This window comes from Heptranchias perlo, chromosome X, assembly GCF_035084215.1.
Source record: "Heptranchias perlo isolate sHepPer1 chromosome X, sHepPer1.hap1, whole genome shotgun sequence".
NCBI classification, from domain to species: Eukaryota; Metazoa; Chordata; class Chondrichthyes; order Hexanchiformes; family Hexanchidae; genus Heptranchias; species Heptranchias perlo.
In genome coordinates, this window is record NC_090370.1 from 484,967 (window position 1) to 498,609 (window position 13,643).

The 13,643-nt window shown below is 40.3% G+C and overlaps 1 protein-coding gene across 1 annotated transcript; it reads right to left on the reverse strand.

Annotated features, from left to right (window-relative positions):
* Positions 1–996: 996 nt before the first annotated feature.
* hoxc11a (homeobox C11a) lies at positions 997–4,922 on the reverse strand. The gene is made up of 2 exons (XM_067976301.1): positions 4,234–4,922; positions 997–3,482 (listed from the first exon to the last, which is right to left on the reverse strand). Exons 1-2 carry the CDS (start codon positions 4,907–4,909, stop codon positions 3,250–3,252), a joined length of 909 nt encoding a protein of 302 aa, XP_067832402.1. The 5' UTR covers positions 4,910–4,922; the 3' UTR covers positions 997–3,249.
* Between the last annotated feature and the right edge of the window lie 8,721 nt (positions 4,923–13,643).

Below are 13,643 nucleotides of genomic sequence, written 5' to 3' on the forward strand. Positions count from 1 at the left end.
ACACACACAGACACACGTGCATATACATAGACTCACACACACACAGACACACACATACATAGCCTCACACACACACAGACACACGCATACATAGACACAGACACACACACATATATAGACTCACACACACAGACACACACATACATAGACTCACACACACACAGACACACACATACATAGCCTCACACACACACAGACACACGCATACATAGACACACACAGACACACACACAGACACACGTGCATATACATAGACTCACACACACACAGACACACACATATATAGACTCACACACACACAGTCACACACATACATAGCCTCACACACACACAGACACACGCATACATAGCCTCACACACACAGACACACACATACATAGACACAAACATACATAGACTCACACACGGTCTATGTATGTGTATGTGTGTGGCTGTCTGTGTGCCTGTGACACACACATGCACAGACACACACGTATACATAGATACACACACACACACACACACAGTTACGCACACAGAGACACAAACACACAGACCTAAACAACAGCTTTAAAGTTACAAAGTTTTAAAGTTCCGAATGGCCTGTAAATGGGTCTCTCCCTCTCCCCTTCCCCCCTCTAGCAGACACCAATTTAAGACGGGGAGGAGGGGTGGGTGGGGGGTTTTGAACTTGTTTCTTTTGGAGGAGGGGTGGAGATGTAGCAGAGTAAAGTAGTAAAACAGGGTGATATGAGGGGGTCGTGTAGAATTCAATGCCGGCAGCATCAAACCTTATTTGTTTTGCCGGAAGTCCGAGTTACTGAGCAGACTCTTCAATTGAGAAAAATTAAGCTGTTATAGTTGCGGGGTCCTCTTTTTTATAATGTTGTCTAGACTGAGCACGTTCCTCATTGAACAATGGCTGTCACGGAGCATTAACTGAAAGAAATGAGCAACATCCAGACAGTACCTTGTTCCCACCTCCTTACCTTCAAAACAGAGACAAGAGAAACAGGCTTGGTGGAAGGATCTCCGGTAATTTTTATTTTGTGAGCGCTATACACCGGGTTTTATATGTCCTGAAACTGCTCAGGGGGTCCAACTGTTCTACGATAGCTCTTGTATCCGTCAGAAGCATGTGAAAGTTTCGTTTTTATACATACATAAGGCTGTGCTAGGGCATAGTTAGGAGTTATCACCAAATCTTTAACCCTACACACACTCACTCACACACTCACTCACACTCACACTCACACACACACTCACACACTCACTCACACACTCGCTCACACTCGCTCACACTCACACACACACTCAACACACACACACTCGCTCACACTCACACACACACTCAACACACACACTCACACACACACACAATCAACACACACACTCACACACTCACACACACACTCAACACACACACACACTCAACATACACACACACTCAACACACACACTCACGCACTCACACACACACTCAACACACACACACACACTCAACACACACACGACACACACTTTCTCTCAAACACACACTCACTCACAACACACACACTCATTCACAACACACACACACTCAACACACACACACACACTCAACACACACACACACACTCAACACACACACACACTCAACACACACGACACACACTATCTCTCAAACACACTCACTCACAACACACACACTCTCTCAAACACACACTCATTCACAACACACACACACTCTCTCTCAAACACACACTCACTCACAACACACACACACTCAACACACACACACGACACACTCTCTCTCACAAGTGCACCCCCCCGAACATGTACACACTCACACACAAACACAGACTCTCTCTCAAGCATACACAACACCCACACCCACCCAACACATTCACACTTTTACACACTCTCTCTCTCACACACACACACACACAAACACCTTTGATACAGTTAACTATCTTTTCTTTTGCTCCAAAACGCTGACCCGTGTCCTTGAATTCAGATAACGTCACACAGCTTTAAAAAGAATTTCTAATTTTGGCGTTAGGTGTTGAGGTTATAATTTTGGCAGTTCCTCTATTACACACTTTCGATGGGGGAAAAAATGCTCTTTGCGATTCACCCAAACCGCTTCCATCTCAATTGTACACAACCCAATCTTTCTGTCCTGACACACGCACAAAAAATACAGAATGGTTATTTTTTAGTGGCTTAAACTCACAGTATTTTTTTTTGGAGGGGTGTGGGTGGTTATTAATCAATTAAACAAACTCACTGATCAGTTTATAACCTCTTAATTCGATTTTCAGCCTGTGAGATACCACGCAGGTTTTCCCTCGGTCCCACCGCCATGATTTAGAGTTTGTTTTTTTTAAAAGTCCAAAGTTTCTTTTCGGCAGTGAAAGAAACGCCAGGCACAGCGTCAGTCCTGCAACTTAAAAAAGTTTCAATGATTAACCGATATTCAGAAACACAAACTCCACCGCCAGCTCCACTCAGAAGCGGATGAAATATTAAATTGCAGTATTTCGTAACATTTTATTTGTAAATGTAATGACAACTTAAGATTCACAGTGGACTATAAGAAAGAATTCCCTGTATTTCTTCATTAAATGCCGTGCCCCGTGCGGCGCCTGAACAGAACCAACTCTTAAATAAATTATAAACGAGCAGAAAAAAAAATAAAATTAATTAAAAAAAAACACACACACACACACACAAATAAATGAACCAAAAAAATAATACCATAAGACAGGGAAAAAGAAAGTTAGTCAAGGAATTTCTTAAATGTTCAACTTAAGCATGTGTCGTGCCAATGGCAATATGTGTTATCTCCTCGACACGATTACTCCCGCCTAATTAATTTATACCCCGACAAGTTGTGTTTGCAGGAGTCAACCGGCGAGACACTTCTAAGTGTCACTATCAGTGGACAGGACGGAATGAACAAAACTCTCATCATCGTACGCTGTTGTTATTATTATTATTTTTGGAACGGTCCGAATAAATCAAGAACAGCACTAAATATCAAAGTATCTCCACATGTTCAGTCAGTGTCAAATAAAAAATACACATTCTTTTTTTCCCCCTCCGAAAATCCTCTCCACTTTTTCCTTTCTGTTACTAAACACTGAAAATATTAGACACGGGTCTCCCGTTCTGGGGAGGAGAGAGAGAAAGAGAGAGAGAGAGAAAAAAAAACGCGTGTCCCCTCTTTTTTTTCTTGTTTTTTTAAATCGACTGATTCTTTTATATATATTTACATAATTATAAATTTCACAAGAGCGGGTTCCCAGAGAAATACTGCAGCCGGTCTCTGTTCAATTTTTTTTCTTTCATCCTCCTGTTCTGAAACCAAATCTTGACTTGTCGATCGGTTAGGTTCAGCATCCGAGATAACTGCAGGCGCTTCTCTTTGTTAATGTACACATTGAAGAAAAACTCCCTCTCCAGTTCTCTAATCTGAAATTTCGTGTAAGGACATCGCTTCTTCCGTGTACGGGGGCCGACTGAGAAAAAAAAGACAGAGAGAGACAAAAAAAAATACAAAAAGTAGATATTTTAAAAGCACAAACACACAAGGAAAAAAAAAAATTGCGCCACAGTTCCATCGCGTCAAAAAAAAATCACAATCTCTAATTTGTGTTCTTTTACCAACAAACAAAAGAAACGAAGCTCGTGATTAATAATTAAAGCATCGTTTTATAAATTCGCTCGCTCTTTCTCGCCAACTGTTTTGGGGGGGATTTTTAATTTCCCCTCCGCTGTTGTCTTTTAACGCAAGTATTTTAAGATTTAAAAGGAGAATCGAGTGAAGAGTTGAATTCGACGTTATGCTCAATTGAGCTCGACATTGAAAGAGAGAGAGAGGGAGATAGAGAGAGTGTGTGTGAGGGAGAAAGAGAGAGAGAGAGAGAGAGAAAGGGGGGGGAAAAAAAGTCTTTTTAACAATGTTTTTCGCTCCCATCAAAGATGGTTGAAAGCGCTCTTTAAATTTCACAGACTCTTTATGCACTGTGCGGCTGGCTAGAATGTTCACTCACACACACTCTCTCTCTCTTTCAAACCCTCCTTTTCAAAGCAGTTTCCCATCGTAAAAATTTTTCGGATTGGAAGCAAAGGACTTTGTAGCTTTCAATAAAAATCTCTCCAACGCTTATAAAATTTCACATAAAACTTGATCGACAAAAGCATCTCGCGTCAGTCCTTCCATTTTTACACACACACACACACACACACTCACACTCTCTCTCTACCTACTAGAATTACTGCTGGCTTTTTCTGTGGTGTTGCCGGAAGCCGCAGTGCCTGCCGCCGTCTCCACCGCGGCCGCTCTCTCCTCGTTCGCGCCCGGTGACAGCGCGCTTGGCTCGGAGACGGACCCCGGCTTTCCCTTTTGGGGGCAACTCTCGCCGGCGGCCGCCTGGTGCTCGGCCGCGCCGCCACAGTAAGCGGTGTCGAAAAAGCGATCGAAGCCCTGCGGTAAGACACTGTTTTTGCCATAGAGAGCGGAGGACGCGTGGTGATTGGCGCTGTGGTGGTGGTGGTGGTGATGGTGATGATGGTAAGGGCTGTCGGTTTTCAGGAGCAAATCGCTGACGGTCGGCGGCGGAGGCGGCGCGATGGACTCCCTGTGCATCAGGTCTTCGGCCGAATAAGTGTAACTGCCCCGGCGATGCCACTTGCTCGGCGGCTCCAGACCGTAAGGGACGTCTCTCACCGTCTGGACCTGGGATATGTTTGTCGAGTAAGGGTAGGTGATTTGCCGAGTCGGGGCCTGGGGCAGGAACGATGACACGGTACCGAATTCGGGGACATAATATGTGCAACTGGGAAGATACACATTAGACCCGCAGCTGGACCGTTCTGCGAAATCGACCGCCCTCTCCTTGCGAGCTTGCGAGCAAAGGTTACCAATATTGATAGAGTTAAACATCGTCCCCCTCACCCTGCACTGAAGGTTTTAGGATTCAGACAAGCAGGAGAGGCAAAAAAAAAAAAAATTTTGGTAAGGCAAGATGACGTACCATCCGTCTTAACCGGTCCGGGACACGTGATGCAAAGTAGATATTGTCATATATCAGAACCAGTGTACTTAAGATTGATTTAAAGACAGATAAGATCTCGGGGTTCAAATAGAGGGAAACAGAAAAAAAAAACACAATCTCTACCGACAGCAGTATCATTAAAATCAATCGCTGCTCTTTCTCCTCCCTCCCCCTCCCGAAAAACTTTCTTCCTTCTCTCTCTCTCTCCCTCGTCACTTTAAACACATTATTCACTCTAACTAATTTCAAATACACTTATTTACAAGTTAAACCAAAAACGTGTTACTTTCGAATAGGTCAGCACTGCTTGGGATATATATATATATATTAAAATATAAATTATTTTATATATATATCATATATAAAATATAATATAATCGTATATAACTGGGATTAAAAAGTAAATTTAGCTAACGGGCGTTTTGACTTTGTAATATTTCTGTGTGTGTATTCATGGACAGAACTCAAATGATTTTCTTCAGTCGATAAGTTAATAAATATTCATCAACTTTGTTCCAAGCTTGTTAAATATTCATTATATGAGCAATAGTATTGAATTCTTAAATGCACAGGAATGCATTCGATAAATGAATTTCTGACCAATATTTTGACAACGGTTCCCAAACTATTTCCTACTTTTAGCAGCAATACAATCCTGCTTGTTTGTCCATTTTACATCGGCTCCGGTATCGAGCCCACTTAATCTAATTTGTGTGTGTGTGTGTGTTTCCTCTTAATATTTTCCATTTCAGACCCAAAGCGAAAGTTTAATTGATTATTTCTGCTGTTCTTATTTTAAATTGATCCTCAAAATGTTAATTCAGCACAAGCTGCGTTTTAACATTTTCGACGGAGTGGAATTCACTTCAATCTCGCTTGTGTGATTAATGTTTAAAATATCAAACTGGGAAACAGCGATTTTAAAAAAAAACCTGTGAGTATTTTATACTGTTTCATAAGTATTATGTTTTATTTTAAATCACATCCTCGAAGGAATTTACAATAATATTGAAAGTTTTTTGACCGCAGTGTGAATTTATGCAATTGTTCGGGTGTTCTGTACATATATTATATCAATATAAATGATATATAAAACTGAATAAAGTTACCTAAAATCTGTCATTGTAATCATGTATTTATTGATAAATTTTCTCCCTACCTCCACTAGTTGAGCCCAGGGTTGTTACAGCGTCTGGTTAGAAGGCGGATTTCAGCAACCTGTACGCCGAAATTAGCAACGCACGAAAGTTTAGCAGCAGTTATTGTATGGGTCCGGGGAATGAAAATCGAAGTATATTTTCTGTAATAGACTGACGGATTCGTGTCTATATTTTTTTGGGGAGCGGTGAGGAGTGAAGGAGTGAATAATATATTCTAACATTTCCCCCAACCTCTCCCAACCCCCTGTTCACCAACAAAATAACACATTAACTGCTCTTGGTAGTACAATAAATTGGTCATATTTTATCAAAGAAACTACCCCAAGATTCCTTTAAACCAAAATCTTACAACAGAAAAGTGACAGATTGAAAAACGTTTGATAAAAGCGATGACAGATGATAGAGTTCGCCCCCCACCGAAGCAATCTTTATTTGACGAATTAAATAATTTTTAATGTTTCTGTATACAAAATCAAATGAAGAAAAAAAAGATGTCTCGCCGAGACAAGAGATGAATTTAAAACCTAGATGGATTCTGAGAACTGCAGATATGCTGAGAGATAAATTACTGGTGGGATTAAGAGCTGGAGGGGGGGGCATTAAATTGATCATTTGACATGCGATTTTTACAGGATATGGGTTATGACTGATCGGGGTCTGAATCTATAACCGATTCCGTCTCTCACACGGAATGCGCACTTCGATTTCTTTAAAAACTCCCCCACCCTAAAAAAAACACAAGGAAAATGAACAGGAAAAAAAGAATTGGCGTTTGTCCATTTGAACCGTTAAAAAGGAAAAAAAAATGTGGGCCGTTTAATTAAGACTGAAAAAGGCGAAGAACCACCCCGAATGTGAAAAGAAATGACTGGAACTGAAATACTGGAGGATTCAACTCCAGGGCAGTCCCTGTAAAAAAAAAGTTTTTTATTAAAAAAAACAACTATCACTTTTTCTAAAGCAAAAAACAAAGTATTGGTCCGTGTTTCTGGTGGAAGTCAGATTATGATGCAGCATTCCAGGTCTCCCTCGTTAAAAAAAATATAATTAATAATAAAAAAACTCCGACAAGTTAGTGTTTTAATAGCGTTTTAGGATCAAGGCTTGTTTTGAAGGGGAGCGCGGGTGGGTTGGCCGCATTTTCGATCGAGTACAAAGGAGACTAAGGAACAGCTGGCGGGAACAACACTTGGATTTGACTTTATAATTCCACTGTGAGACTGGGATATCACAACCCTTCCCCTGCTGGGGTTACAAATAAAATAAAAGAGGGGACCAAAAAAAATGGGAGGGGGGCAGGAGGGATTTAAAGCCATAAAACACCATCTAATGTCAACAGTTTACATTAAAAAAAACGAAATCGAGAGATTTTTCACCCATTGTTCTTTAATTTTATTTTAAGATGTATCATATAAATATGATGCATTCATTAAATGCTGTCAATTTTATCCTGTACAAAATAAAATTTCGGTTTAAATCGAAACGGGAATAAACAATTTTTTTTTAAAAAAACGATTGGTTTCGTTTTTGTTTAGTACTTTTGTGAAGTATTAATTCTAGAACAATCTGCATGGATGGAAGGGTTACCGATTTATGGAGCTCAGTGGTTTAGTATTTGCATCGACCTGGCACTGCTGCGTTTGTGTATATATAGAATCAGGGGGAGGGAGACAGAGACAGAGAGAGCGAGAGAGACAGCGAGAGAGAGCGAGAGAGACAGAGAGAGAGGCAGAGACAGAGAGACAGAGAGAGAGAGACAGAGAGAGAGAGAGACAGAGAGACAGAGACAGAGAGAGACAGAGAGAGACAGAGACAGAGAGAGACAGAGACAGAGAGAGACAGAGACAGATAGAGACAGAGACAGATAGAGACAGAGAGAGATAGAGACAGATAGAGACAGAGAGACAGAGACAGGGAGAGATAAAGACAGAGAGAGAGGCAGAGAGAGAGACAGAGACAGAGAGAGACAGACAGAGAGAGCGAGCGAGAGAGACAGGCACACACAGAAAGAGAGACAGACAGAGACAGAGAGGGGAGAAAAAGGAGAGAGAACGGGAGTTGTGTGTCGCTCTCCGTGTATCTCGCTCTGTGTCCATCTCTCATTCTGCGTGTGTGTGTGTCTCTCTGTCTCTCACTGTGTCTGTCCCTCATTCTGTGAATGTGTGTGTCTCTCTCTGTCTCTCACTCTGTGTCCCTCATTCTGTGTGCGTTTGTTCTTTGCGCGTGTATGCCCCTCTCTATCTATGTCTCTCACTCCTTGTCTGTCTTTCATTCTGTGTGTGTGCCTCTCTGTCTCTCACTCTGTGTCTGTCTTTCATTCTGTGTGTGTGCCTCTCTGTCTCTCACTCTGTGTCTGTCTCTCATTCTGTGTGTGTGTGTCTCGCACTCTGTGTCTGTCTCTCATTCTGTGTATGCCCCTCTCTATCTATGTCTCCCACTCTGTGTCTGTCTCTCATTCTCTGTGTGTGTGTGTGTGTGTGTGTGCCTCTCTCTCACTCTGTGTCTCTCGCTCAGTGTCTGTCTCCCATTCTGTGTATGTCTCTCTCTCTCTGTGTCTCTCACTCTGTGTCTGACTCTCATTTTGTGTGCGTGTCTCTCTCTGTGTCTCTTACTCTGTGTCTGTGTCTCATTCTGTGTGTGTACCTCTCTCTCACTCTGTGTCTCTCACTCTGTGTTTGTCTTTCATTCTGTGTGTATGTGTGTATCTCTCTCTCTCTCACTGTCTCTCCCTCTGTGTCTGTCTCTCATTCTGTGTGGATTGGTGTTTCTTTTTTTTTTCTTTTTGTGAAGAATCAGTTGATTTAGAAAGTTTAAATTAATTCTAAACTCTTATTAAACAGAGGGTACCTAACGGGCGGAACAGTCCAACCTGAGAGTTTCGGCTCACGGAGTTTGTGTTATTATCTTGGCCACCGCCACCGAACCAATGACTGGAATGGCCTTTTCCACCTTTATATATATCTACTACTGACAGCTCTACAATACACTAAATCGGATCTAAAACACTGTCTGGCGCGTCCGAGGGGCTTTGTTTTATTGTTAATTCATCCAAATACCAAAAAGAGACCTAATGATATTTAAATATATATATATATTTAGTTTTTCTCTTTTAAATAAAATTATATATATATGTATATATTTATTTAAAAGCGAAAAACTGAAAATAAAACGAAAGCCAGAGTTACGCGGGGGAAATATTCCAGAATGAAAACACACGCGAAAATTGGACGGTCGGTTTCCGCCGCAAGGATTGGACCGTTTCCAGTCTTTAGACTTGCATCAAGTTCAGATTCACGTGAAAGTGCAGCAAGGATCAACGGAAAAGAGTTTGCCCCCGTCCCGAGCCAGGCTGGGTCAATGTCGCCGAAAACTCAGGCTCAATAATTTAGGATTGGTGGCGAGAAAGGGGGGGTGGGGGGAAAGGCGTGTTTTTTTTGGAAGAGAAAGAATAGTTTTTAAAAAAATTTATATATATATAAACTATTTGAATTCCGCGGGTTTGAGTTGATTCCATTTTGAACTTTAAACAAGAACAAGAACAAAAAATTGTTAGTTGTGGATTAATTGGGATTACAAACTCTCCCTGACCGAGGTGGGAGAGAGAAAATAAATTAATATTGGGTATTTTACCTGCGGGTAGATAAAGGAAGCATTGTCGGAATTTTACACAGCATTTTGCAAAATAAAGCATTGGAGTGGCCGTTCAAAGAAGGGATTTGTTGGAGAGGATTTTGAGGTCGATAAAGTTAAGAAAAAAAAAACAAATCATCGAAAGTTGGGGGGGTCTTTTGTGTAGGAAAAGTTATTTTTTCCCCAATTTACTGACGGCCGAACTTGGCCTAAGGCAGCAAGAAAGCGGGATAATGTCACCGAATCCTCAACACACAACACACTGACAACATAATATAGCTGCATGAATACCCCGCCCTCCTCCCCACCGTTTCACCAGCAACCCCCACCCCCCTCGCCCTCCCTCCCCCCGTTATAATGAAAGACCCTCGTTGTGCAAATAAAGAAAATACAGGTTATAAATTTAGGAAGCGGGAGTAAAAAAAAAACAGAAATCCAACACATGGGCACGGAGAGGGAGGGAGCGGGGAGACTTTGCACGAGTATTTTGCAGGGACATTAGAGAGGAGGGGGGTGTGAAATCCCCCCCGCAGCCCCCAGCGCACAGAAAGATCGAGTGTTCAGAAAGATTAATATGCGGAGCGTAATAAAAAATAAATAAAATCAAAACTAATTTCCACTCAAGCGAGAGTAGCCTCCGGCGGTGTCATCTGATTAAAAAATAAAGAGAAACGAACAGTTTGAACTTGTGTGAGGTTTAGATTGTTAAGGTTTAGATTGCAGGTTAGAGTCCCCTGTTTTTCTTTCTCTCTCTCTCACTTTCTCTCTACATTGAATCAATTTTCCCCGCTGCTCAAGACTCCGAGATTCAATTCGCTTTTTAAGACTCCTTTGATTCAGTCGCATGCTCTTGTTACCTCGCACGCCGCGGCTACCACAACACCACTCCCACCCGCCTCCCCGCCATCCCTAAATCCCCTATTCTCGCCCAGTGCGGGAGAAAAGGCAACGCGGAGAGGGGATTAGGGCCGCTGTGCACCAAACACGACCCCCAAACGCAATCGGACACACGGGAAAAAAAAAACGAGGCACACACATCCGAAACTAGAACAGACACAAATATATAGGACCAAAAAAAAATACCAGACTCACACAACCGCACGTATAAGGTAAAAAAAGCTAATCTAGACAGACGGCTAATTACAAAACTAAATACACTAAACGACACAAACTAGACACTGGTCAAAAAAATTAAGACGCGGAAAAAACATTAGCACAAAATGCTGACGCATTCAATACCAGACACTCAAAAACCTAGACACACAAAATAGTAAACACACAAGAAACTAAATAAACAAAAAACTAGACGCACAAAAAACTAAAACACATGCAAAACTGAAAGCAAAAAACTAGATACACAAGAAACTACAGACACAAGACTAGACACACACAAGACTAGACACACACACACAAAAAGCTACACATACAAAACTAAACACACACAAAACTAGACAAGCACAAGACTAGCTTTAAACAAAACTAGACACACACAGAAAACCAGGCACACACAAAAATCTATACATACAAAGCTAAACATATACAAAATTAGACACACACAAAAAAACTAGGCACACACGAAACACTACACATACAACACTAAACACACAAAAAACTACACATACAAGAAACTACACATACAAAACTAAACACACACAAAACTGCACATACAAGAAACTACACGTACAAAACTAAACACACACAAAATTAGACACACACAATAAACAGACACACACACAAAAAACTACACACACACAAAACTACACATACAATACTAAACACACACACAACTGCACATACAAAACTAAACACACACAAAACTACACATACGAAACTACACATACAAAACTAAATACACACAAAACTGCACATACAGAACTAAACACACACACAACTGCACATACAGAACTAAACACACACAAAACTGCACATACAAAACTAAACACACAAAACTGCACATACAAAACTAAACACACACAAAACTACACATACGAAACTACACATACAAAACTAAATACACACAAAACTGCACATACAGAACTAAACACACACACAACTGCACATACAGAACTAAACACACACAAAACTGCACATACAAAACTAAACACACACAAAACTACACATACGAAACTACACATACAAAACTAAACACACACAAAACTGCACATACAAAAACTAAGCATTCAAAAAGACCACATGTACAAACTAATCACATACAAAACTAGACACATACAAAATTGGTCATACATACTAATCATGAACAAAACTGGACACACACAAAACTATATAGATATATATAAAACTATACACAGATGTAAAACTAGGCACCTGCCTAGTCACAAAAAATAGATATACAAATGCTAAACTAAACACTACAAAAATACAAAATTAGACACATGCAAATGAAAAACTAGACACGCACAAAAAATAAGAAAATAGCAAATTAGATATGCCCATGTGCAAAATTAGAAACACACATATACAAACGTCAACACACATGCATAAAAAACTGGACACACACATATACAAAAGTCAACACACATACATGAAAAACTGGACTCACGTGTACAAAAGTCAACACACACATGAAAAACTGGATGCACACATATACAAAAGTCAACACACATACATGAAAAACTGGACACACATGTATACAAAAGTCAACACACATACATGAAAAACTAGACACACATGTATACAAAAGTCAACACACATGCACGAAAAAATGGACACACATGTATACAAAAGTCAACACACATACATGAAAAACTGGACACACACATATACAAAAGTCACCACGCATACATGAAAAACTGGACACACACATATACAAAAGTCAACACACATACATGAAAAACTAGACACACATGTATACAAAAGTCAACACACATGCACGAAAAAATGGACACACATGTATACAAAAGTCAACACACATACATGAAAAACTGGACACGCACATATACAAAAGTCACCACGCATACATGAAAAACTGGACACACACATGTACAAAAGTCAACACTCATACATGAAAAACTGGACACACATGTATACAAAAGTCAACACTCATACATGAAAAACTGGACACACATGTATACAAAAGTCAACACTCATACATGAAAACCTGGACACACATGTATACAAAAGTCAACACATGTACATGAAAAACTGGACGCATACATATACAAAAGTCAACAAACATACATGAAAAACTGGACACACTTATATACAAAAGTCAACACTCATACATGAAAAACTGGACACATATATATACAAATGTCAACAAACATACACGAAAAAATGGACACACATGTATACAAAAGTCAACACACATACATGAGAAACTAGATACACACATATATAGAAAACACACCTCCACAAATAAACTAGACACACACAAAACAAGAGGCACACACACAAAATTAGACATACACAAAAATTTGACTCACAGAAAATTAGACACACGTGTAGGAAACCAGACACGCGTGTATACGAAACCAGACACACAAAATAGACACACAGACGAAGACATACACATGTACAAAACTAGAAACACGAAAAATAGACACACGCTGCAAAACTAGAACACACAGACACAAAACTAGACACACCACGTGCACATACAAAGAGCGTGGCAGTAAAGGGTTTTTAATTATCCTTTTAGAATATAAATATTCCCCAATTGCCATTTTTAAGGAGAACCTGTGGATGATCCCACTTGGAGATATGGAAATCTGCGGCCAAGCGGGAAATTCCCAACTATAAAGTTGCATTTTTTTTTTACTTTTCCGCCGAGTTTTTATATTGTGTAGACAGAAACTAATAATTAGTGGAACAA